Source organism: Rhinatrema bivittatum, chromosome 7 (genome assembly GCF_901001135.1).
Source record: "Rhinatrema bivittatum chromosome 7, aRhiBiv1.1, whole genome shotgun sequence".
In the NCBI taxonomy this organism is placed as follows: domain Eukaryota; kingdom Metazoa; phylum Chordata; class Amphibia; order Gymnophiona; family Rhinatrematidae; genus Rhinatrema; species Rhinatrema bivittatum.
The window spans coordinates 229663095-229689801 of record NC_042621.1 but is presented as its reverse complement, the minus strand read 5'-3'; the positions used below and the strand labels follow the sequence as shown (position 1 = coordinate 229689801).

The following is a 26707-nucleotide window of genomic DNA, read 5'->3' as shown; positions in this document are numbered from 1 at the left end:
TATTATTTTTGTTAGCAGACACGTGCATGTTGAATTTGCCAATCACTGTGCATTTTAGAAAGGTGGTCCTGGCTGGAACTGTACACAGTTCAAATATATGTAATTGATTGTTGGTAAGTGTATTTTTTAAGTAGCCACACTGGCACAAGTATGTTTACTTTTCCTCCTACTTAACTCACTAGCTCAGCTTTGTAAGAAGGGCTTCTCTGCTTGAGTGAGGGTCAGGCAGCTCCCCCCTGTCTGTGAAGCCAGCCTCTCACTAGTAATGCAGGGAGGGAGCTGTCTCAGACTTCACCATCCTCCCCCCCCCCCCCTCACCCACACACCATTCACTAGCTGGGACATGGGGGAAGTCAGGAGTGAGGGTCAGGCAGCTCCCCCCTGTCTGTGAAGCCAGCCTCTCACTAGTAATGCAGGGAGGGAGCTGTCTCAGACTTCACCATCCTCCCCCCCCCCCCCTCACCCACACACCATTCACTAGCTGGGACATGGGGGAAGTCAGGAGTGAGGGTCAGGCAGCTCCCCCCTGTCTGTGAAGCCAGCCTCTCACTAGTAATGCAGGGAGGGAGCTGTCTCAGACTTCACCATCCTCCTCCCCCCCCCCCCCCTCACCCACACACCATTCACTAGCTGGGACATGGGGGAAGTCAGGAGTGAGGGTCAGGCAGCTCCCCCCTGTCTGTGAAGCCAGCCTCTCACTAGTAATGCAGGGAGGGAGCTGTCTCAGACTTCACCATCCTCCCCCCCCCTCACCCACACACCATTCACTAGCTGGGACATGGGGGAAGTCAGGAGTGAGGGTCAGGCAGCTCCCCCCTGTCTGTGAAGCCAGCCTCTCACTAGTACTGCAGGGAGGGAGCTGTCTCAGACTTCACCATCCTCCTCCCCCCCCCCCCTCACCCACACACCATTCACTAGCTGGGACATGGGGGAAGTCAGGAGTGAGGGTCAGGCAGCTCCCCCCTGTCTGTGAAGCCAGCCTCTCACTAGTTATGCAGGGAGGGAGCTGTCTCAGACTTCACCATCCTCCCCTCCCCTCACCCACACACCATTCACTAGCTGGGACATGGGGGAAGTCAGGAGTGAGGGTCAGGCAGCTCCCCCCTGTCTGTGAAGCCAGCCTCTCACTAGTAATGCAGGGAGGGAGCTGTCTCAGACTTCACCATCCTCCTCCCCCCCCCCCTCACCCACACACCATTCACTAGCTGGGACATGGGGGAAGTCAGGAGTGAGGGTCAGGCATCTCCCCCCTGTCTGTGAAGCCAGCCTCTCACTAGTAATGCAGGGAGGGAGCTGTCTCAGACTTCACCATCCTCCCCCCCCCCCCCTCACCCACACACCATTCACTAGCTGGGACATGGGGGAAGTCAGGAGTGAGGGTCAGGCAGCTCCCCCCTGTCTGTGAAGCCAGCCTCTCACTAGTAATGCAGGGAGGGAGCTGTCTCAGACTTCACCATCCTCCCCCCCCCCCCCCTCACCCACACACCATTCACTAGCTGGGACATGGGGGAAGTCAGGAGTGAGGGTCAGGCAGCTCCCCCCTGTCTGTGAAGCCAGCCTGTCACTAGTAATGCAGGGAGGGAGCTGTCTCAGACTTCACCATCCTCCTCCCCCCCCCCCCTCACCCACACACCATTCACTAGCTGGGACATGGGGGAAGTCAGGAGTGAGGGTCAGGCAGCTCCCCCTGTCTGTGAAGCCAGCCTCTCACTAGTAATGCAGGGAGGGAGCTGTCTCAGACTTCACCATCCTCCCCCCCCCCCTCACCCACACACCATTCACTAGCTGGGACATGGGGGAAGTCAGGAGTGAGGGTCAGGCAGCTCCCCCCTGTCTGTGAAGCCAGCCTCTCACTAGTAACGCAGGGAGGGAGCTGTCTCAGACTTCACCATCCTCCCCCCCCCTCACCCACACACCATTCACTAGCTGGGACATGGGGGAAGTCAGGAGTGAGGGTCAGGCAGCTCCCCCCTGTCTGTGAAGCCAGCCTCTCACTAGTAATGCAGGGAGGGAGCTGTCTCAGACTTCACCATCCTCCCACCCCCCCCCCCCCCTTACCCACACACCATTCACTAGCTGGGACATGGGGGAAGTCAGGAGTGAGGGTCAGGCAGCTCCCCCCTGTCTGTGAAGCCAGCCTCTCACTAGTAATGCAGGGAGGGAGCTGTCTCAGACTGGTATCAGGGTTAGGGCACTGTGTGCAGGAAGATCACAACACTCCTGGTATTAATAGGGATAGGGCACTGTAAGAGATGACTGTAGTAGATTGAATAAAGATCTGATGTTTCTGCTCTCCTCACACCAAACAAAAACAACACACAAGCAGAGAAGCCCTTCTTACAAAGCTGAGCTAGTGAGTTAAGTAGGAGGAAAAGTAAACATACTTGTGCCAGTGTGGCTACTTAAAAAATACACTTACCAACAATCAATTACATATATTTGAACTGTGTACAGTTCCAGCCAGGACCACCTTTCTAAAATGCACAGTGATTGGCAAATTCAACATGCACTAGCATTTCAGGTGCCTGCTAACAAAAATAATAAACAAACAAGTTCTAGTCATGTGAGTGCTGATCATTACATTACTTTTTTTGTCAAGCTTCCAACTGTTTCCATTTCACATCCCCCCAACCATTACCTCAGTGTTAGCCTTGGTAACATCAATAGATAAGAGCACAGCCAGCCAATAGGAATACATACATACATATTCATTCCTAAGTGACCTTTACTGACCTGGGAAGTGTGAACACTTTGTTTCATTTTCTGTTGGTGTTCGTTAGTTTCCAGTTCCATTTCCCATCCCCCCAACCATCACCTCAGTGGTAACCTTGGTAACATCAATAGATAAGAGGGCAGCCAGCCAATAGGAACACATATTCATTCCTAACTGACCTTCAGTGACCTGGAAAGTGTTTATTTGTATCATTTTCAGTTAGTGCGCACTAAATCGAGTTAGTGCGCACTAACTCCCCGTTAGTGCGCACTAACTCGATTTAGTGCGCACTAACACGATTTAACGATTTTTAACGATAAATCGTTAGAATTTCTATTGTATCGTGTTCTATAACGATTTAAGACGATATTAACATTATCGGACGATAATTTTAATCGTTGAAAAACGATTCACATCCCTAGTCTGTAGCCAGGAACAGCCTCATAGTTGTGTGGGATCCAGGACAGCTGGGAATTGCATGGCCCGCCACCTCAATATTTTCTCTCTTGCGCAGCAACAGGGCCAGCTGTTGAGCTGGACTGCCTTCCCCAGGTGAGGTGTAGAACATGGAGGAAAGGGAGAGATGAGTCCAGCAAAGGCCATGAATTTCTCTGCACGTTTTTCAGACCTGAGGATTCCACTGTTTTCCCATGCTTTCTCGCTATTAAAGAGCTGGCTCAGCGAGCCAGTGCCCGGGTTGTTCAGGATAATGAGTTTCTCTGCTGACTGGGCTGTAAATAGTGAACATGACATGCTATCCCTGGACTGCCAAGTCGAGAAGGTCTGGTAGCCCACCAGCAGGCTGAGGTTGTTGAGGAAGGTCCAGAGAGAAAGAGAGGGGCTGGCACAACAAAAAACAGCAAACAGACTCTTTAAAATATACTTCAATTCCCAGACTAACACCACAATCCCTAGCAATCCTGGGCATGCAGTGAATGCCCTTGGCTGTAAATAAAGTATTTAGACTTTTTTCTTGATTACATATTTTCCTATTATAAGAATGTCCTACCAGTCTTGCATCATGGGTGGCTGTTAGACTGGATCCTGAATGGGTTTGCCTAGGTTGTGTTACTTTGAAGGGAGGTAAGATTTACAAATTGAGTGTAGAAGACACATGTTATTGTCCACATTATTATTCATGAACGTGTGGTCATGGTGCGCAGTATTGTGTAGAAGAGACGATAATTAGCAAAACAAGTGAAAATAGTTATAGAAAGCAAAGGGAACATAAAACAAAAACAAGCGACTGCCAGACTAAGCCTGAAATGCATTCAGGCTCCTTTCCTAATAACAATACTGTACACACTGGCTTCTGAAAGACACAAAGAACAAAAAGAACATTGTGATTACTGACTTCACACAGAGGAGGAGGCAAAATTTCAGAAATGTTACTGTTACTAGATGAAAGGAGCATAAGCTCATTCCAACCGCCTAAGACCCAGCTGCAGACAACGTTGTAGCATGATGGCAGTGTGGTATACTGCTCATTAATATGATCTGTAGAAAGGAGAAGGAATGCATCAGAAGGGGAACAGAATATTTCAGTGTTTCTCAGGTCTGTCCTGGAGAGCCCCCTAGCAAGCCAGCAAGTGTTCAGGAAATCGCAAGGAAAGTGCATGAGAGAGATTTCTATCTAATGGAGGCAGTGCATGCAAATCCCTCTCATGCATATTCCATTGTAGAGATCCTGAAAACCAGTCTGGCTAGGAAGGTACTGGTCTATTCTATTCTAATTCACTTCTCTTTTGATCTGCTGCTATTGTCACAAATGCTAGCTCAAAATGTCAAAACTCTGGTTAAGGGAGACTGGCCCAGGCTGTACCACTGTAAGCTGCAGGAGTAAGGCCTAAGTAGAAGGCATGATTTGGAGACTCCTGTCTAACAGGGCTGACAAGGCTTGGTTGTAGACAGGAAAACTGCCATTACTAGAATAGAATAGGCCACTGAGTGGCTTTGAAGGTTACTCTGCTAAGAGACTTTCGTCTAGGACTCAAGGCCACCAGAATTTTAAACAGAAGGGAAAAGGGAGAAAACTATTTAAAAACAAAACATTAAAACCCTCCTCTGAAGATCCTCATAGTCAGCTGCTGTTATTGTTGTGGAATCTGTCTAAATGTCCTCTTTCTCCCTTTCACATGGAGCCATGATTGCAAGTGTATGCTACAGCAAAATCTGTAAGGTTCTGTTCACTATGAATTAAGTCAAAAAGTACTTCCACATCATGGAAATACAAAATCTAGCAAAGGCCTTAAGAGGGCCTTAATTTTCCTCTTGGGTGCTCTTTAGTCTTGTACAAAGTGTTAAAAGACTCCAAGCACTCATGAGACTTGACAGACAACTTGTAGAAACATCATATTTAATAGCTTTTTACTCCTTACAACCATAATAAATTGAAATATAAATATTATATACACTATAAAGGAATGTTTAAAGCTGTAATTACATTGAAATTTCTTATTTTCTGCAATGCCTTTAAGCTGTTTTGTACAATTTTTTTTTTTTTTTTTTTTAGAACTGTGTTGCCTCTTCCCAGAAACCATTCTCAGCCAAAACTAATAAATCCTGTAAGTAAATACATATTTTAAAAAAAAGTTTTGAGGGATGAAAGTGCAGCATCTTTGTTTCATAAACTGATGCATCTGAGGACTCACAAACACGTATAAAGTATTGAGAGAGCGAGAGATTAGCAGAGAGGTGCACCTGCAAAACTTCCTGCCTCTGATTTACTAGCAATCAGATCGATACTCTAAGGCCGCGGTAGAAACAGTGCAGCAGTGTCAGGGGCACCCTCGTTCCCCGCACGCACAGTTCTCTTCACCTACCGCTCTATGCTCTCTTCTAATTGCATGCAAATGCATGCCGCGGCTGCGAAGCCTTAGGCAAGCGTTAGGCCCGCGCAACCCATTTTACTGTATAGAGCACCTATACAGTATCCTGGGTTCGCGGGCCTAACGCTTCACGGCTGCGCTGGTATCTGTCATTTCAAATGTCATTTCAAATGACATTTGAAATGACAGGTACCAGGAAGTGGACAGTTATGTTCCCCGATGCTCGGCAAACTATCCCCCAGCCCCTGCTCACCTGCCCTGGCCCCGTCCGGTCTCCGGTGCAGCCCCAGTCCTGTCTCCTCCTCCCGAAGCAAAAAAAAAACCAAAACTGATCAAGGCAGCCGGGTGGGCGTGCATTCATCCAGGCAGAGGGAGCCGGCGGCGAAAGCGGCCTCCGACTCCCTCTGCCTGGATGAATGCACGGCCCCTGCCGGCAGTGAATGAATGCCCGTGCGATTTCGGCGCTCAAGGCAGTCACATGACATGACGTCACGCCTTGAGCGCCGAAATCGCACGGGCATTCATTCGCGGCCGGCGGGGGCCGGGCATTCATCCAGGCAGAGGGAGCTGGAGGCCGCTTTCGCCGCCGGCTCCCTCTGCCTGGATGAATGCATGGCCCCCGCCGGCAGTGAATGAATGCCCGTGCGATTTCGGCGCTCAAGGCATGAGCGCCGAAATCGCACGAGCATTCATTCACTGCCGGCGGGGGCCGGGCATTCATCCAGGCAGAGGGAGCCGGAGGCCGCTTTCGCCGCCGGCTCAAGGCAGTCACATGACGTGACGTCACGCCTTGAGCGCCGAAATCGCACGGGCATTCATTCGTGGCCGGCAGGGGCCGGGCATTCATCCAGGCAGAGGGAGCCGGAGGTCGCTTTCGCCGCCGGCTCCCTCTGCCTGGATGAATGCACGCCCACCCGGCCGCCTTGAGCGCCGAAATCGGGAGGAGAGGAGAAGGGAGAAGGGACTACCGTAGCAGGCCCGAGCCTTGCTACTTTTTCGGGGTTTTTTTTTTTTTTTTTGCTTCTGGAGGAGGGGACAGGACTGGGGCTGCACCGGAGACCGGACGGGGCCAGGGCAGGTAAGCAATGTTTTTACACCAGTTTTTACACTTTATTCCCGTTTTTAATTTTCGAACACCACACTAACACCAAGTAGAGGGTGGCGGTAAACTAACAGGTTAAGGACGCGGCAAAATAGCGGGTTACAAAGGAGATAATCTGAGCGCGCGTCACAGTATCGGAGGGGAATAGCTAATTCCTTCATTATACAGCTAATTCGTTCATTTACATAGCATATACATGCTGCGTGCGGAAAGGGTTATGTGTCTGTTTTAAAAAGCGCTAAGGACGCGTGAAACTGGAAACTGTATCGCTGGATCGCCTTACGCATCTGAATTGTGCGCTCCCAGCACGTTACAGACGGGAAATCTTCAACCGCACGTTACAGTATCGACCTGAATGAGATTATTGAGCCTTCAGAAAAGAATTGAAAATGTGGCTTTTTAAAACTGTCTTCCCAGCTCAAGATGCAACTTAAGATATGAATCCCTGACCATGCTATTCTCTGAACCTCCAATAATCTTAGAATGGGGTATACAGAACAATGTTTCTTGAAAATGTATGCTGTTAAAATATACACCTCACCAGATGACTCCCAGTAACCTGCCCTAATTGAACTACTACTGACGTACTCATTCATTTGCATATGCTATTCTGTTTTATGTGCACTACATGACGCAAACCCTATATATGCTATTATCCTATACCCCCGTGTTCTACGTTTCTGATTTGTTATAACTCGCTTTAAGATTTCTTTATGAAAAAAGTGTTCAGCCTTATCTGGCTATCTGGCCATGCTTAGCTGCTGCCATTAAGCCAGATGAGTCAATACTTATCTGGCACTGATTGCCGCTACACTTATCTGGCTAAGTAGCGGCAAACTGAATAAGTCTATAGTTATCCAGCTAAGTGGTGGATGATATCAGATCTCCTATTGGCAGCTTCCTCACTCCCGTTCCACTCTTGAGCTAAAATGTGCATTCAGCGCATGCTGAATGCATATTTTAACTGGGTAAGTGCATGTTTTAAGAACATAAGAAATTGCCATGCTGGGACAGACCAAGGGTCCATCAAGCCCAGCATCCTGTTTCCAACAGAGGCCAAAAACCAGGCCACAAGAACCTGGCAATTACCCAAACACTAAGAAGAACCCATGCTACTGATGCAATTAATAGCAGGGGCTATTCCCAGCTCTTTAGCATAGAATTAGCTTACTGCATTTTGAGTTAAAAAAAAAAAAATTAGCCTGTGTGTTAGGAAACTGTGCACTCAGGTTTCTGTATCAGTCTGTGTGTATGTGTTTTATTTTCCCAATCCCACCCAAAACGCACCCCCAAGAACGCCATCCTAAAATGCGCGTAACAGGTAATGTGTTGTGAAGCAATGCACAAGCTTTCAACCATAGACACCGAATAGTAGAAAAACCTTAGTAAATCAGGCCCGTAGTCAGGGAGAGCAATCAGACACACAATTTAATTGCATAAATTGCTATTTACCCATGGCTTTCAAAATTGTCCTCTGTGTAAGATATGTATCCACCCTACTATTAGTGGCACTATATTATTCCTACACAACATTGGTTGCAAAGTGTGTTTAAGTACTTAAACTTGCTAAAGCAGATAACTAATATGAGGACAATAAAATAACTCTTATGCATCACTATTTGAACAAAAACACAAATTACTGTAAAAACAGCGATACATTTTGAAGTCTGAAATGAGATGAATTATAATTCCAGGAGCCACCACAGGATGATGAATATGAAATATGTGACAATGATGGTAAGTGTATTTTGTATTGAAAACCAGATGCAGAAAGATTTAAAGAATTTGTTTTCATTAATGTCCTATTGTAAAAAAAAAAATGCATGTAATAATTGTAATTTTAGCTGGAAAAGTAGTGTTTGTTATTTGTATGAGGGATGTGCAGGCCCAAAATTTTTGTTTCGGTTTGTACTTGTTCACCATTATTTCTACATATTCAAGTGGACTATCACAGCAACCACACTACATTATTATAGTGTTCCTACCCTTCTCCAAATTTAAGAACTAGAGATAAACAGTAATCAAAGGAGGCAAGAACAGACACTTGTGCTGTTTGTACTGAACAAGGGTAAGAAATGGGAGGGCATCGGGCTAGCAGAAGGGAAGAGAAGATAAAGGAAGAGGAGGCCAAGCGGTAGATAGATTGTTATGAATATTACAAAAAAAAAAGTCATAACTCTCAGCTACCATTTTAAGTACAGCGATGGGAATGTACCAACAGAAAAATATTTTGACATTGCTAGCTGTATTCATCCTGGAGAAAATTGGTTTGTAATTTCAAGACCTTTATCAGGTTATCGCCCTTTAAGTATTTATGGGGCTCAAAGTAGGGCCTGAGGCATGGGCACTTAGGCTGGGCCAGTAGAGGGTGCTGGGGGGAGCCCTCTACTTTTAGGCTCAGAAGCTGCACACGGGTAGACAGTAGGGATTTGCAGGGCAAGAATATTTGTTTTTGTTTCATTTTCGGGAGGTTTTTTCCCCACAAATTTCAGTTCATGGATTACTTGATTCATTTAATTCGTGAGAAAAAAATGAATCAAGCAATAAAAAAAAAATGGCCAAAAGTAAAAAAATGGAGGCTCCTGCCTGCCCAGAAAAATGCCAAGGCCACCATGGCCCCCATATACTTAGTACGGAGAAGATTCGCCGGTGAGGCCTAGGCCGAACCTTCGCCCTTGTGTAGGCAGAGGTCGTGGCGACTTACCACACCCTCGGCCTACTCAAGGCTAATGCCTCGGCCGAACCTAGGCCCAACACCAGGGCCTTGGCCAAGGCCAGAGCCCGGACTCAGGCCTGACATCACAACCTAGCCCTAGAGATCAGGTCCTGATGCTGGGACCTAGGCCCGATGCTGAGGCCTACCCTGGAAGCAGGGTCCCAATACTTGGGCTTTGGCTTCGGGTCAGGCCCAGACCAGGAGTCCAGGCCTCGTGCTGCTCCCTCATCATCCTCTTCTTTCTTCTGATGCCATCCACTGAGGTTGTGTTGGAGTTAACTCTGGCGGATTCATCCCACTGGACAGAGCTACTTTGATGCATGGCATTCCCAACTCTATCATAACTACAGAGGCCAGCATCAGAAGAAAGAAGAGGACAACAAGGGAGCAGCTTGAGGCCTGGGCCTGACCAGAGGCCCAGGTATCGGGACCTGGCCTCCACGGAAGGCCCTGGCATCGGGCCTAGGTCCAGGCCTGGGCCCCGATGTTGGGACCCAGCCTGGCTCTGGGACTGGGCCCCAGTGTCGGTACCCAGCCTGGGCCCTAGCATCGAGACCCATCCTGGAACCCAACCTGGGTCCAGGCCAGGGCCCTGGCCTCTGGCTGGGTTGCGGCATCGAGCCTGGGTTTGGGATTTGGCCTCTATGGCTGACCCTGCGGTCAGGCCTGGGTCTAGGCCAAAGCCCCGGTGTTAGGACCTGACCTCTGGGCTGGGCTGCGTTATCAGGCTTGGGTCCAGGCTCTGCCTAGTTTTGAGGCATTGGCATCAGGACCCGGCCTCTAGGCCAGGTCAGTGTTGGATCTGGGCTGAGGCCCCTGCATCTGGGCCCAGCCTCCGGGTTGGGTTAAGGCATAGGGCCTGGCTCCAAGCTGCGCCAAGGCCCAGGCATCGGGACCTACCCTCCAGGCTGGGATGCAGGGTCAGGCCTGAGCCCGGGCTCCAGCATAGGCCTAGACTTCGGGACCCGAGGCCCGGCCTTGGCACCAGATATCTCTGACAGATCAGGTAAGAGACCCCAGCATTGCACTCGGGCCTAGGCCATAGCCCCTACTTTGGGTCTCAGTCTATGCCTTAGGCGAGGCCCCAGTTTCAGGCCTAGGCCTTTGTACCGGTGTCATGTTAGGGCGTAGGTAGTGGCCCTTACTTTAGGCCTTGGCCTACGCTTTAGGCAAGGTCCCAGCTCTGGGCCTAGACTTAGGCCTGATGCATTTATTTCAAATTAATGCAACAAATAAGGTTCATTTCATTTGGGGGGGGGGCCCTAATTTGCTTTCAGGGCCCCCTGAATGAAATGAATTGCCCTTATTCATTGCATTTTTTAAATTCGTTTGAAGTGAATGCACATCCCTAGTAGACAGCGGCCTGGATCTAGAACTTGCAAATAGCAGGAACTGGAGTCAGAGCTTAGATTGAAGAAGGTCTGACAAAGCACAAACTAGAAACAAACCAGAATTGTAGGCCTGGAACTGGAGTCAGTAAGTAGTGGATCAGCTTAGAGCAGAGACTTGGCAGCAGGGATTCTGCAAATGAGGCTCAATAGCAAGCAAGCCTTCAGGTGGCTGCAAACAGCTTCCTGCTTCCCAGCAACCCCTTTTAACTGATTCCCAGTCAAACCCTGATACCTAGGATGTGATCTTGAGGAATATGTGGTAATCTTGGGGTTTTTTCCCTCTGGCCTTAGTCTGCTCTCGATTACTACCTGGTCTAATGGCTACCTGTACTATCTGGCCAACCCCAGTTCAAGCCTCAGTTGGGGCCTTGCCATGATAACTTCATAGATCACATCTTCAGATGTCATTGTACACTTCAGAAAGAAGCTTTTATATCTAGAAATGTTGTAGAGTGGAAATTTCCACATTATAGGCTATTGGGTGGAATCCAGAGCAATTAGTACATACTAGAGACAATTACTAGAATATTTTGCATTCTTGTGGATAAAGCATTAAGGTAGCACCTCATCAAGTAAAAGCAGATGTAGATAAGGGTTCAGCAATCCCTGGCATTTTTGCTGGCACAAGGCTGGCATCCCTGCCAACTCACAACCTCTAAACCAACCTCTCTGCTCTACCTAGACCTCTGGTCTTATTGATAGGAAGTGAGGACAGGGAAGTAACTAAGAATCCCCAGTTCCCACATGGAAGTCAAGAAGGGCAGGATCCTTCAAGTGGACTTTTGTCTTAGTTCCTAAAATGCCCTCACTTTACTCTTCTGAACCCAGTGCCACTACCATGAGGTCTAGAGAAGGGAGGGATTGCAGATTGATAGGCATGAGGAGGGAGAGGAAGATGGAAAGAGTAAGCTTGGAGGAACAGGGATGATGCTTTGTTACATCCACTCTCTCTCCCCCAATCACCCCATTTCCATCATCCTGCAAGGAAGCATTCATTGCCCTTCCCCCAGCACAGCAACATCTCTGTTGGACATGTTGCAGGCTTTTGAGCACACTGCCATTTCAGAGGCTTCCATCGTGAGTCACTTTTATGTTCTAGGTGGATAATAAATATTTTCATAAATTGTGTCTTGGTTCCATCCCACATTTTTAGAGTCTAAAAAATGAAGATAGGTCAGTTCTCATGTCATCTCTCCTGCATGTTTTTAGTTATCTGTAAGGACATGGGCAGATAAGTTTGAAACAGACAACGTGCACATGTGCAAAAAAAGGATGCTGAGCTGACAATGCTGCAACTAACCTTAGTGCGCCGAAAGGAATACCAGCTCAAACCAGGCTGTATAGAACTGGTACGTCTGGGGGATACTTTCCCATGTAAATACATGAAATAAATTATGCCTCGGTGGACTGGTACAATACCTTGAATATAAATCAAGAATAAAGTCTGGCACACAAAATAAGAGCTCTGTTTGAACTTATTGGAGGTAAAAAAAAAAAAATTGTGATCCCCAAGTAAGAATATGTAAGCAATAGTTGCTCACCACTGGCATTTACTGTTGAAAATAAAATCCCTGATGTATGGGGCAGGCCACTGCTACTTAAGATTGCAGCATTTAAATAGTAATGTGCTGCGTGATGGATTCCTAAAACAAAGGGTGCAACAGGTCAGTTCTTTAAGAACACTGAGAAGTCATCTATTGCATGAGTTTTCTTAATATTAGTTATTAATAGTCATTTTCTTACCACATATAGGTAAAAACTACTTTCAATAGCTCTTTTCCAAATGAATCTATATTTAGATGTCTTCATCATCGCATTGCAACTGAAGAAAATGAAAGTCAAATACTAGTGATTTTGCAATATGAAATAGAAAGCTGTTACAGAACTGTAACAAATTAAAACTACTGTGAGATTACATGTGCTGTAACTGTGCCTGAAACCCAAATAAGCTAGAGATAAAGAAATGAGGTTTTACCGAGTCAGATATACAGCAGCCATACTCATGGCTTCCAGTTGGATGTTATGACTGGTGTGGGGGAAGTACTTATGTTATCAGGAATGGCAGAAGGAAGTACAGAGGAGCTGTGCTATAGAAATTCTCCAGAGACATGCAGATCACACATGTGGATGACCTCATGGCTACACCCAGCAGATGTTTTGCAGCGTTTTAGTTGAAAATGTCTGCAAATATTTCTGAGCAATTGCAAACGTACTCATGCTTTTAAAGCCATGCAATGGGCCCTAGTTTGTCTTAGTCTATCCAACAAAACAGATTCTTTTTTTCAGAACAACAAGCCCACTTATCTCAAAAAGTAATTATCTTTGGCTTCCTGATAATTTTTCAGGCTGTAGTGTTTCTTAGCAAATTTGCTGTTTTAGCTGTCACAACTGAGGCTTTGCAGCATCTTCTAATGGTTTTTGTGTTTTGTTTATTTTTTGTAATCTCGTCAGTGACTCTCTCCAGTTTAGGACAATGCTCTCTGTGGCAGGCCTCCTAGTCAGTTTTTCTCCTTCAGGTCAAAGTTAAAAATGTCTTATTTTGATTTCATGTTGACTAATTTTTTCCACCATCTCATAGAAGGCGGCCATTGACTTTTGCACCAAGGCAGAGGAAGCAGCCAAGCAAAGACCAAAGATGTTTAAACACGGACCATCATGAAGTCTGTTTTAACTGCTTAGGAAAAGAACATGATTTGACCCACTGTAGCTTCTGTTCAAAGATGTTACCGAGGGCAATAAAGTACTAAAAGATAAGGGTCAAGTCCTATTTTGCAAATTTCAAGAAGACCAGATTCTATGAACTAGCATCAAAAGCCCAGTTCAAATCGCATTTATTGCTAGTGGCATGGATATGCCAAAGAAAACATTCACACCTTCATCTCCAAAGAGAAGGCCTCCAGAGAACAGACAGAGATCTTGCTTTCCCAGCTCATAACAGGCATCATGCTCAAACATAGAGCGGAGGCAACATGGCATCAATAATTCAGAGAAGGCATGGAAATACTGAAGCCAGATTTCAATGTATGGTTTCAAGAGCAAGATCATCATGCAAACTGCTATTCAACTCCCAAAATGGCTACAGCTGGAGATTAGTTCTGTATGTCTCTCATCCAGGGCATGCACCAAAATGGTCTCCTCAGGTCTAGCTCCAGGTCTTCAGGATGCCTCAGAAGTCTGCAGAAAAAGGCAACACACCTGCTGAGGCCCACCATCTTTTTTATTTTGCAATCTTTGAGGAAGAATTCAAAAGGAAAATAGCAGTGGTGGGAGCTCCGCATGTGAAAAGCACTGAGCAGAGTGCATGAATCGGTTTCACTCCACTTGCAGTGTTGAACAACGACATGTGGCTACTTCTCCTTTGCTGCTAAATGTGCTGAGTCAGAGCTAAACCAGCTCAGCTGTTTGGTATGACCAGCTTATAAAGCCTCAGGCATTGACATTCAATGCTGAAAAGCTGTTAACTCAAGAGGTTGCAGCCACTCATAAGTCACCAATTTTTTTTTATTAAAAAAAAACAAAACAAAAACTAAGTGAACCTGAAAAATCATAGGATGTCCTTACAGGTTGGATAAGATGGTTTCTAACCAAGAATACTCATCCAAACTTTCCTTTGGATTCTCACTACCACAGTCAATAGACATCTGCTTGGACAATGTTGACACTATTCAACCTTATGACTTCAACAGCCAGTACAACAACAATGGTTCATATCTCGCTTTATGAGACAAACCCAAAGGACCTTAAAGTCACAGTGAAATTAAGCCATCCAAGATCTACAGGAACACATCAATGTACCAGAGAAGCTCGGAGACTCCCCTATCTTAATGGATTATCTATTCCAATTTGACAAGGGACATACCCTTCCACATTGAACCTCACTCAATTGTTCTAACCACAGAAGCATCCAACCTGGGCTGGAAAGCTTACCTAAATGGGCTTCACCCCCAGGGTATCTGATTTCTTTCGAATTAAGGGCAATACTTTACACTGTCAAGGTCTTCAGAAATCAGATGGCTAATCAAAATCAACAATTGAGTAACCATGTTCTATCTTAACAAGCAGGAAAGAACTAGTACTCTTCTTTTATACTTGGAAGCTGTCAAATGGTAGAGCTGGGCCATCTCAAATACGACAACCCTAAGAGTCACTTATTTGGCAGAGACAGAAAACATTCTTGAAGATATTATGAGTGACCAGTTAGACTCTCGTGAGTGGTTCCCAAGTCATGATATGATACAATACAATAATACAAACATTTAGCAAACAGCATGTATCCTTATTGGGGAGCTCCTAAGATCAATCTTCTAAGATCAACAGCTCAGAAACAAAAAAAGAAGGTATTGGCATTCTGCGCCTGGAGGTCCAAAAACAAACTGTCAAATGCCTTCTCCCTTCACTGCGGAGAGGGACTACTATACTCACTCTCTGATACCTTAGTCAAGGCTAGCCAGAGGGGGCAGACATAGTGGGGGGCGGGGGGACGGACACTGAACAGCCATCAATCCAGCTGCCAAGGCAAGATCTCACACAGCCACTGTCATTACCAGGGAATTGGAGGGGGGAACCCATAGACTGCCCTTTTAACTTGTAACAGTTCAGCACTTATTAAAACTCAGAAATAAATGGGAGACTATGATTCTTATAGCATTATCTTGGCTGAGACCTTTTTGTTTTCTAATTCTTCAGGCATAGCCATCCAAGAACCAATCATGTTGGATGATTTTCCAATTTTCATTTTGCAGAATTAAAAAATATTACTTCACCCTAACCTCCACTGGCTGGTCTTAAAAGCTTGATGTTGAAAGGGAAGTGATAAGCTCTGTGGCCTATGTATCAAGTACTTCTGGTTAATAGAAATATCATATAATTACAAGTGAATGAGGTTTATGGTCTGGTGGGACAGCAAATCCTTGGTCTTTTTTCCTCTCCTACATAAAATCTGCTAGATTACCTTCTCTATATGATTCTAAACTCAAAACCAATATATTAGGGTATTTTTTCTGCATTTGGCACTTACTACCATCATATGAGAAGGAAGGTGAATTTCTATACACTCATTTATTAAGATTTATATGCTGCCTGTGTATATATATGTTATAACATAGTTATCAGATGTATGTGGGACTTCAGTTGAAGCCTTTCATCAAGTCACCCACAGAGTCCTGGGCACTTAATGAGATTATTAACTGAGCTGAAGAAAGCCCCTTTTGAATCTCTGGTCTCTTGTGCATTAAAATACCTGATCTGGAAGGTCATTTCAGCCCAGAGTCATTAAACAGTAGGCCCTAGCAATTTATTCATCTTCTACTAAACTTCACCATTACAGTGTGGTTCCAAACATACATCCCAAGTTATTGCTAAGGTGCTGATGGACTACCACTTTAATCAGTCAATTATGCTTCCACACTTTTCCTTAGGCCACATTCCACCAGAAGTGAACAAATTCTACACACTTTGGGTAGTAAGAGCTATCGTCTTCGATCTGGAGTGAACTAGGCACTTTAGATGTCCATCTAGCTTGTTTCTTTTTACCCCAACAAGCCTGGGATTTGAGAGCACATTGCATTTTCTTCACTTTGCCACAACCTTCTAAGGTCAAATGTGCTTGGGCATAACTGCCTAGAAGGGCATGGGTCCGTAACCTCTTTAGAAAAGATTTGCAAAGCTGTGGCGTGGCATTCAGTCCACACATTCATGTCCTGTTACTGTTTAGACTCCTGCCCCTGACAACAACTTTGGGCAGTCTTCTCCATGATCTTTATGGGGGCTAGAGCCCAACTATAACTTTCCTGAGGCCCATTTGTATGATTTAGGATTGGCTTTGTAAAATAAATAATGCAAACTACCTCTTGGAAGAAGTTATAGCTTGCTTTTTCCTTCTTAATTGAACACAGTCCGAGGGTAGGGAGTCTCATATGCATGGAGTGATCTCCTTGTCTTCAAAGCTAAGTTGTTTACCTCTAACAGTGATGATAGTGAATTGCTAGTCACACCCATTCCTTTCCTCCACCCCCTCTGGAGTTGAGCTCTTATAAGAACTAGAGAACATTCAGGCCAATGTAATACTGTGCACTCAGGCTAGCACACTGTTTAACCCACGCTGCAAGGTTTCCATGCTCCTTCCATTTAATAAAATGAATATTATATATATATATTCTGTGTGATAATATAAGGAGTCAACATGCCCCGTGTCTCCCTAGATCCCACTAATAATGGAGCACCTGAGTTAAAGTTTCCTTCATTGACAACCCCAGCACCTTTCCCAAGGACAGGGTAAGTTGCATACCACATGCAGTGTGTATTATTCATTCTATCCTTTATATATTTATATCTTAATATCAGCACTGATTAAAAAATCTACAACTGGTTATTCATGGTATTTAATGAAGTATTTTAATAGCTATTTGTTCTTGGAAAGGTGAGAAATACAATTTGACAAATTTGTTTTGTGTTCCTCAGAAAGAAGGTACCTGTTCCACCTAAACAAGTAAGATAATTTTAAACAATTAATGCTATTACAATGGTATTTGTCAACATAATATTGATATGTTGCTATGGAAATACTCATAGTAAAAGCCTATCCACGTATGGAGAAATATAGGAAGTGCATAATGGAGATGTATGGTAGTAGGATGTGCATGCTGAGCTTGGGTGTACTGGGTGTTAGTAGAAAGTAGATTGGCTATTGATAGAGGGAGGGGTGAGAAGGGAGCTGGAGAGTACAGCCTGAGAGAGGGGCGGGAATTCAATTTCCATATGTGGTAGTAGAAAGTGGATTACACAATGCAGAGAGGGGCAGAGCTGAAGAGTACAGGGACAGAGCTTAATTCCCATACAAAAAGAGATACGCAGAGCTGGACAGTAGAGGGAGAGGGGCGGAGCTCAATTTGCATATTAGCAGTACAGGTGTGAGCTTTTGCATCTTGTAGTAAAATCCTATTTGTCCTCAGCAGTAGCTGATGGACAATTGAAATCTATAGTGTATATGCTGTTACCCTCTCCTGTTTCCTACCCCCAATCCCACCCTCTAACTTTTACTACAGATTCACAATATGAATGTGAATTGTTTCAAAACAATTCAGATGATAAAGCTAGGGCATTTGAAAGCATCATGTCTACTTGGTGGCAAGTCATCCTTATTTTGGCTTAAATGATCTAGGATAAGCCAATGAAAAGCTGTCCTGTGTTGCTAATTTAAGAATATAGATGCAGGTGGGCAGGGCAACCTAACATCATATAGCTCTGCTACAACTAACAGAAAGCAATACATATGTCTAGAACAGCACTGGCCTCCATAACATTACTTTTCTAATTTTTTTTTTTTTATCAGATCAGTTCTTTTAAAATGTTTTAATAACATTTAGAAGGTTGTAATCTATAAAATGGATTGATTTGCAAATGGGTTATTGTATTCACAGTGAATATTTTATAACCCACGCATTTTATAAAATATGCATATCTTTATGCAGGAACATCCACGCCTATGTATGTTAATACATAATAAAGGCAGGGCATTGAAAGAGTATTTCAATACACTTAGCATGCACACTTTTCCTGCTTTAAATATATGTGCGTATAACTTATGTGCAAAAATAAAGTAGAACGTACTTCCTCACCTAAAGCCCAATTTAGGTCTGCATATTTTAAAACATGCACACACAATTGATATTAAGCAGATTACCAATTACTTCACCAGATCTGTTAGAAGTGGAACCTTGGGCTGTAATATGGTACACTTCAGCAGGTGGACCTAGCCTGACCCAGGGCTAATTGGAGCTTTGCCTTTACCAACCATCTTCCCCGCAGATTCAGCCCTTGGGTTCTGACAGTTGACAGGTCTTAGCTGGGTCCCTGGCGTTATATAGGAACTGAAAGTTAAAGTCCAAGCAAGGGTCGAGGCAGATAGCAGATGGTGTAATCCAGGGGGCTGGTAGCATAATCGGAAGGCGGGCTAAGGATTGAGGCAGGTAGCAGACAGAGAGCAATGGGTCCAAGCACAGGGTCAGGCCTAGGCAGCAATCTACACAGGTCAAATCCAAGTAGATCTCAGTATCCAGTGACGTAAGCTAAGCACAGATGGTACAGACAGAACCAACAGGCGAGCAGGCAACGTAAGACAAGGGCGACAATGTCCACAACAAGCAAGGCAGGGAAGAAGGACGAAGCACAGATAAGATACAAGGAAAGAAACTAAACAGACAAACAGGAAGCAAAGCAGGACCAACAGGGAATAGCAACACACACTGTGGAGAGACACTCAGGAAACCTGTTGTCAAGGCACGGGCGTCCACAGGAGTGAGACTTATGCAGAGCTAGGGTCTGACATCATGTGGAGAGCCCATGGCAACATCTCCTGCCGCAGGGCCCACTCAGATCTGGGGGCCTGTATGTGTAGGTGCTGAGATCTGGGGACCTGTATGTGTATGTGCTGAGGGGGCGGCCTGCCGCAAATGGAGGAAGACACAATTGGGGCGGGGGGGGGGGGGGGGGGTTCTTGCTGCACCAAGGAGGGTCTTGTGTTGGGGCAAGCTGGCGGCATCCAGGGTGAGTGAGGCGGCTCATGGGGCCATTCCGCATGCTGCCGAGCATAATAAGATCATAGAGACTCTCCTGGTTCTTTAGCCTAAACTTCACCCAGCCCTCCCACAAGGCCAATCCTACCAGATAAAAAAAAAAGTCTAATATCAATTATGCACAATAATTAGGCATAAAATTATGCAAGTTGTCAAATGTGTGCATGTCTTTTAAAATAGCAACTTATGTACATAACTGCCCCGCCCCAGACTGCCACTTTTATGCATGTACATGTGTGCACAAAATCTGAATTATATGCATATTTTGTTTTACTTTTTAATAGCGATTACATATGTACAGGCTATTAATGCACACATGCTCATTTTTAAGCACATAACTTTTATTAAAATTACCTCCTTTGAAAGTGAAATGGCTGAGAAGATGCCTTTTATCCTTGGTAAAAACACATTTCTCTCAGCTGGCCATGCTAGAGAAAGCAATAAAGGGTTGATTGCCTTTGGTAAGTAGTAAGTAGGACAATGTGCAACTGTTTCACCAATTAGTCTAAATGTCCAGATGCATTGTAGGTTTTGATCACAATAGTTCTCAGGAAAATCTTTTATATTTAAAGAAGTTGATTTTTTTTTTTTTTTGAGCAACACAAATGTCTTTAATGTATTACTGTACATTAACTTTCAGGGCTAGGCCAACATTTTTCACATATAGTTCAGTTATAATTTAACAGTATAGTAATAAGTTTTCTAAGCACATAAGTATGTATGTATAAATGTTTTTTACGGCCTAACCATCTGTCCTTGTAATAACCATGCAAGGCACTAACCTTGCTCACCTTGTTGTCAACAATCCATTGATTCTTCTACATGCATATTATTTATTTATTTCAAAAAATGTTCTATACTGCCTGTACAAACTTTTCGTGGATCTAAGCAGTTTACAAAAGAATGTACATATTTAAAATACAAAACTCAAAAAAAGAACAACAGTAAAAAATAACATCCTACCTAATAAACGAAGCTTGACCGACGTGCCGCAAATGCGCAGTAGAGAGCAGCTCTACTGCGCATGTGCGGGCGAGCACGTCGTTCTTAGGCAGCGTAAAAAAAAAACAAAACATGGCGGCGGTAGCGGGCGGCGGCGGCACCTGCGGTAGCGGCAGCGGGCGGTAGCGATAGCGGGCGGCGGCAGCAGCGATAGTGGCAGCGGGCGGCGGTAGCGTCAGCGGGCGGTAGCGGCGGCGGGCGGCAGCGGTAGCGGCGGCGGGCGGCGGCGTTATCGGCGGCGGGCGGCGGCGGTAGCGGTAGCGGCGGTGGCGGGCGGCGGTAGCGGTAGCGGGCGGCAGTAGCGGTAGCGGCAGGTAGCGGTAGCGACGGACTGAGAGGGAGGGACTGAGTGAGAGAGTGGGAGGGAGGGACTGAGTGAGAGGGAGGGATTGAGTGAGGGGGAGGGGCTGGGAGGGAGGGATTGAGTGAGGGGCTGGGAGGGAGGGATTGAGTGAGGGGGAGGGGCTGTGAGGGAGGGACTGAGTGAGGGGGAGGGGCTAGGAGGGAGGGACTGAGTGAGGGGAGAGTGAGAATGAGGGAGAAGTGAGAGTCAGGGCCGCAGCGGCGAAGACGGGCGGCAGCAGTGAGGGAGGAGAGAGAGAGGGAGGGACTGAGTGAGAGGGGAGGAGAGAGAGGGAGAGGGAGTGGGACTGAGTGAGAGGGAGGGAGTGGGAGTGTGAGAGGGGGGAGGGAGGGAGTGGGACTGAGTGAGAGGGAGAGGGGGGACTGAGTGGTGGGGGGAGGGAGTGAGTGGGACTGAGGGAGGGAGTGGGACTGAGAGGGAGGGAGGGAGGGAGTGGGACTGAGTGAGAGGGATAGAGGAGGGAGGGAGAGAGGGGGGTGGGAGTGAGTGAGACTGAGTGGGAGGGAGGGACTGAGTGGGAGGAGAGGGAGGGTGGGGAGGAGTGGGTGAGTGTGAGGGAGGGAGGTAGGGGGTGGTGAAGAGTGAGGGGAGAGAGAATGAGGGGGAGGTGAGAGACAGAGGGATGTAGCCCGTTTTAACGGGCTTAACGGCTTGTTACATCATAAAGGAGACACAAAAGTTAGGAGTTAGTTGAAAGTTGTCAAATGTAGTTGGGTAAGGAGTTAAACAGTGGGTCCTGAACGAGTCCTGGTCAGGTTTAATCTAGCAGTCAAAAGATTAAAGATACAGGTTTCACCCTTGTAATTTTATGTTGCAAACAAACTATTTTTGCTTTTTTTTTTTCCCCCTGTTCTATTGCAGAAACCAAATGTACCACCAAGGGAGAATATAATTGTCAGTGAAGGTAATTGTTTTTCTTTATAACATAAAAGATAAAAAGCTTGCAAAAAAATCAACCTTGTCCTTTATAAAGCAGGACGCTGAATGCAGTGCCTTTGCACACATTATCACAATGAATGCAAATAACTGATGCTTTTTTGTACCTAAAGAGGTATAATACTAATTTGTAAAATGATAAAAATATTTGAAACAATTTACCATTTCTTTATCAGATTTCAATATTTATAAAGGTAAATGTCGTGTTCTATTTCTATTGCAGTGAAGCCCATAGCTGCTGAGCGTCGCAGAGGCTCCAGTGTAGGATCTGAACTTCCACCTGTACCAGCCCTAAAGTAAATCACTTTTTTTATTCTCTTCTGAATATCTCCTTTGTAATCAGGTACAGCAAATGGCATTATACAGGGGTGTCTCAGTATTAGGTCGCATTAGGTAGCCCGAATCCCATTCCAAAATTTGATGATAGCCAGTCAACATCCTAAGTGCAGGTTACAAGGTTTTTATTTTTTTAAGATCACATTTTATTGATTTTAGAAAAGGAAATATAGAGAAAAGTGCAACATGAGAACACCCGTAGGAATGGAATGTCTACAAGTACAAACAGTAGCAACCACTTTTAGATTATTGAAGATGAATGCAGATTGTCTTTTTAGCTGTGTGTGCTTTATTATTTTGCTTAGTTCAATTTTGTTGTGTTTTAATTAAATTTTATAAGTTTTATAAAAATGTCAGATGTTTGATCTTGTATCTGCTTAAGCAGGATATAAAAACCATTTAAAAGTAGAGAAAGAGTCCTATAATGGGACAAGTCTGCTGGAATCTGAATATGCTAGCAAGACCAATTTCCATCTATATGTAATTTGACAAAGTACAATCTTTGCCGCCACTTAAAATATTCTGGTATGCAATAGCTTAACAACTGGGGACCTTCCCTATTTATTTATTTAAAATGTCTTCTATCTCGCAACTTCACAACGTGTGTCCAGTGTGGGTTACAAAAATTACAGCCTTAAAGAGTCAACATAAGGAAATGTGTCTGTAAGTTTATATTAACATAAAACAAAAATTACAACAATAAAAGCTACAGCCTCTCTCACTCTTACAACAAAAAAAAAAAGAGGAAGAAAAATCAATAAAGAAAAAGGTTACTCATTTTTCCCCCACTGAATTTTCTCCCATTTTTGTTAAGTATTGAGAAATTCCCAGGAAAAATAAAATAAAAACAAACAAACGTCTGTAATAATAATAAATTTCAGAGAAGGCAGCATGGTACTGAAGTTATAGTCCTCACAATGAAGGAATACATTTCCAGGAAGTCCATCGTAGGTAAGTTTTATCATGAGAGACTCCTACTGTCAAACTTAGTTTTTAAGTGTGTTACGGCCCCCAACACAGTCCCGTGTTTCACCCGAAGGCTGCATCAGGAGGGATGGAGCAGACTGTAATTCAAGAACTTAGAACAAAAAGTAAAATAAAAATCAATCAGCCAACGCGGACAGATTCATGGGAATACAGCAGAAGATTTGTAACAGAAGCAAATATATAAACAACTAAGAATATATAGTAGAGACTCAGCAGCAATTCAAACACAAACGTTAACAGTAGCTACATACCAGAAACTCTTTGGTAATGCGGGTGTAGGAGCTCCTACGGGTAGTGACAATGCAGTGATTTATAACCCCAATGTAGCAGTTTTTTTGTGCCGGAGAAGACCAGCTAACCAATCAAGAGCGAGACAATCAGAGGAGCAGGACAGAAGCTGTCAGAGTAGCCAAGCTGTCAAAAAGGAGTGGTGGGTTATATAGACAAGCATTCAAAACCACACTGGAGTTAATCGGGGAATGGGGATGGGGGAGAGAAAGGGGGATGTGCAGACACTGGATGCGCGTCTATTTTAAAATAAATAGTTGCATGGCCATAAGCCAACTTATGCTGCTGGGCATGCACAAACTTAAAATTAGGTGCACACATACATGTGCCTAGGATATTTTATAATATGCGGGCATATGTGCACACATGTTATAAAATGGCTACATCTCTGGACATGCGCCAACACACACCTGTATATGTGTGCCCACATGCCTGAAAATTACCATCCAAGCACCAGAAGCAATATAACTGTGAAGTTAACACAAGGCATCCTCTACAATGCTGAACAGGACATAATGCTTTCCTGATCACATCATCATGCACATCCCCCTGCTGTTCATTGCAATCTCTTTTTACCATCTTGGGAAGTTACAAATAGTTGTCACCCCTCACACAAACTAACTTTAAAAAGGTTGCTCGTGCTCAAAACAGCTTCTGAAGCAGGCTCCATGTCTAAGGCCATAGCGCTGAGCTGCAGCAAGTGCAAGTTCAGCATGCTGCCGTCATCACTGTTCTGTAAATAGTGGAAAGTAATATTTCCAAACAGGAAATGCTGGAGGAAAAAAATCAGACCCACATCTAACCAAAACACATTATCTGGTCAGGAAGACACGTTCCCTTGACTGTACAAGAGGCTATAGTTTTTCAGCAAAACAATTCCCTGTTAAATTCTTGCTTTTCTTTAAACTAGTAAAGCAGTGGGAGGAATATTTTTCAAAGCGATTTACTCAGATAAAAAGCATTTTACCTATAATTTGTTTGAAAATGGCCCTCTCTCAATGTAGCATGCATTTTTAGCTGCATTGGGAGGCGTTCAGAAAAGCGTTGTATGTGTGTCAGGGAAGGAAGAATATGCAGTTAGTTTGTTTTCGATCTTTGCATGAACTTCGACAGCAAAAAAAAAACTGTCCTGCATACAAAAACAAGTGCAAGTGACTATGTATACTGTGTACCCTTGCATGTTTCAGAAGTATCGTATCATTTGAAAATTGGTGTAAAGAGCAGACTGTCTTTGGCCCAGTGTGAAGAATCTGAAGAGCAACCCCGTTTTAAATTTTTAGATCTCTTAGGAATTTCACTATTGCAAATAAAAATGTGAGAAATCAGCAGAAAGATTCCCCATTTTTCTGGGTCAATATTTTTGTTCTTGTTAATAAATACTGATATATAATAGGGAAAACAAAAACTGAACATGAAGGTCCCTAGGGTAATTCTTAAGAACCCCTTTCTTCAATCAAATGTTTATTTAATGCAAAGCAGCTCATTAGAATCTATTTATTAACCCCCAGCTAATGCAAAAACATTTAAAATCCACTGTATCTGAGGTTCTACATGGAATTCAGAATAAAAATCATAAAAAAAAAAAATACCAAACTTACTTGCTAATATAGATGCCTTTTAAAAAAAGGCATCTATATTAGCCTTTTTTTAAAAGACTCCTTTTAAAAAAACAGCTCATACTAGCACCTGGATCGTATTCCAACTCTGCTTGACCCATAGGATCCAATTACCATATCATGCCTATAAAGTCACAACCGTCTCAGCCTTGCTGCATGAAAGCCCAAGTGAAGAGAAAAACCTTTTAAATTTTGATTAGCCTTCAGGAGCTAATGCAAGGCTCAAGGAGCCACACCTTCACTGAGGAGTGGAGGCCAGCCCAAGAGAAGGGCCTTGCTTGAGGGACCTTCACTTGGGGGAGATTGGGGTTATCACTGCCCATGTCAGGCCTTGCATTGCTGGTGGGTAACCACTGCATTTTCAAAGGCAGTAATGGATCAAAGTCATATCCTACTAAACATCAAGTTTAATGCCAGTTAGTACATCGGATATTTATTTAGCAAGGTGTTTTACAGGCAATAATCCCCATAGTAAAATCAGTAGTTAACGTACTTGAAAGGCCTTTTACCATATATTAGCAAACTGGCTACTAAATGACTGGAATACAATATGCATGTATGATGATACAATTCTTTCTGTTTCAGGCCAGTCTTTCAGAAACCAGATGTTCTACCAAGTAAGTGCATTTTGAAATGCACAGAATTCAGTTAAAGGAGAGATCTCATACAATTTAACTAGCCAAGTGGAGGTGGTCACTTATTTCAACAAGTATTAAGACCCAACTATGCTGTCAACTAATTTATATTGAAAAGTCTCACCTGCTGTTGGGAGCATCCATTTTGCATTGCAGTCATACAGCAGTGATGTTCATAGATTCCACCGCAGTGTATGAAGGAAATCTGACCACGTTTTGCTGTTGGAACAAAACATTTTTCCTGATTCAAACAAGGAAACCCTCTTCAAAATATGGTAGCTCATGAGCCAGAGTCTAAAATTTGTCTAAGCAAAAACAGTACTTTCATCTAGCTCTGAGGTTGCCAGCTCCAGTCCTGGTTTTCAGGATATCCACAATATGCACAAAAATAGTTTGCATGTCATGGAGGCAGTGCATGCAATCTCTCTCATGCACATTCATTGAGGATACCCTAAAAACCTGTCTGGCTAGGTGTGCCCCCAAGGACTGTGTTGAGAACTCGTGCAGTTGAGCATGAATTTTTTGCTACTCTTATCTTTCCATTATTTATCTGTATAGCTTAACATTTTAGTATAAGTAAGAAAATGTTTCTTGACTAATAAAGGTTATGCGAGTGCTTTTGTTCACATGATAAAGTTTATGATATAAAAATAGCCTTGCAGGAAATGAAGTGGTAGGTCATAGTTTCAATTCTTACCCTCACACAAAAATTTGGACATATGCCTAGCACAGCAAAAGGGAAGTGCTGTACTAAGTGTGGTAATATGAGGCTCGAGCTCTTATAGTGTGTACTTTTCAAGTTACTGTTTTTAGAGTAAGGGTGGTAAATTTATTTCCTAATACCAGTCCACCTTTTCTGTCATCTAACAGAAGACTTCCCCTTTGACTGATGTGTACAGAGAAAATAAAGATCCTAGTTTGAGGGGGAAAATATCAGATCCAATTTCAAAAACATTTTTGCCAATGACACAGAAGGTGGCAAAATTTTTAAAATTTAATTTTCAATCATCTATACACTTTATCATATTAATTAGTGTACTGGCTAGTTAATTTCTAATATTTTGGGGTATTCATAAGAAGTTGTCTACATGAAGCTACAACCATAATGCAAAAGCCCCCAGTGATGATTTGAAGCAGAATAGTTTGTCTAAAAGCAGTGGGGTAGATTTTAAATACTTGCGCGTTCGCGTACTTTTGTTCACGCACCAGGCGCGAACAAA

At 44.2% G+C, this 26707-nt stretch overlaps 2 protein-coding genes across 12 annotated transcripts in view; one reads left to right on the top strand and one right to left on the bottom strand.

The window, feature by feature from the left end:
* ZNF518A (zinc finger protein 518A) overlaps window positions 1–26707 on the bottom strand; it is a 142796-nt gene that overhangs the window by 37121 nt on the left and 78968 nt on the right. For 4 of the 6 annotated variants that reach the window (XR_003857873.1, XR_003857871.1, XR_003857872.1 and 1 more), the window contains 3 exons: window positions 25612–25706; window positions 23200–23362; window positions 22035–23039 (listed from right to left, as the gene is read on the bottom strand). The gene's annotated coding sequence lies outside the window, so the exon portion shown is untranslated. Of the gene's footprint in view, window positions 1–22034; window positions 23040–23199; window positions 23363–25611; window positions 25707–26707 lie in introns of those variants that run through there. The other 2 variants (XR_003857875.1, XR_003857874.1) reach the window with 2 other exon arrangements.
* BLNK (B cell linker) overlaps window positions 1–26707 on the top strand; it is a 307813-nt gene that overhangs the window by 265582 nt on the left and 15524 nt on the right. For all 6 annotated transcript variants that reach the window (XM_029609959.1, XM_029609960.1, XM_029609964.1 and 3 more), the window contains 7 exons: window positions 5226–5277; window positions 8338–8380; window positions 16951–17023; window positions 17210–17237; window positions 21551–21593; window positions 21849–21921; window positions 25438–25469. In XM_029609959.1, coding sequence (XP_029465819.1) covers window positions 5226–5277; window positions 8338–8380; window positions 16951–17023; window positions 17210–17237; window positions 21551–21593; window positions 21849–21921; window positions 25438–25469 — 344 coding nt within the window. The remainder of the gene's footprint in view (window positions 1–5225; window positions 5278–8337; window positions 8381–16950; window positions 17024–17209; window positions 17238–21550; window positions 21594–21848; window positions 21922–25437; window positions 25470–26707) is intronic.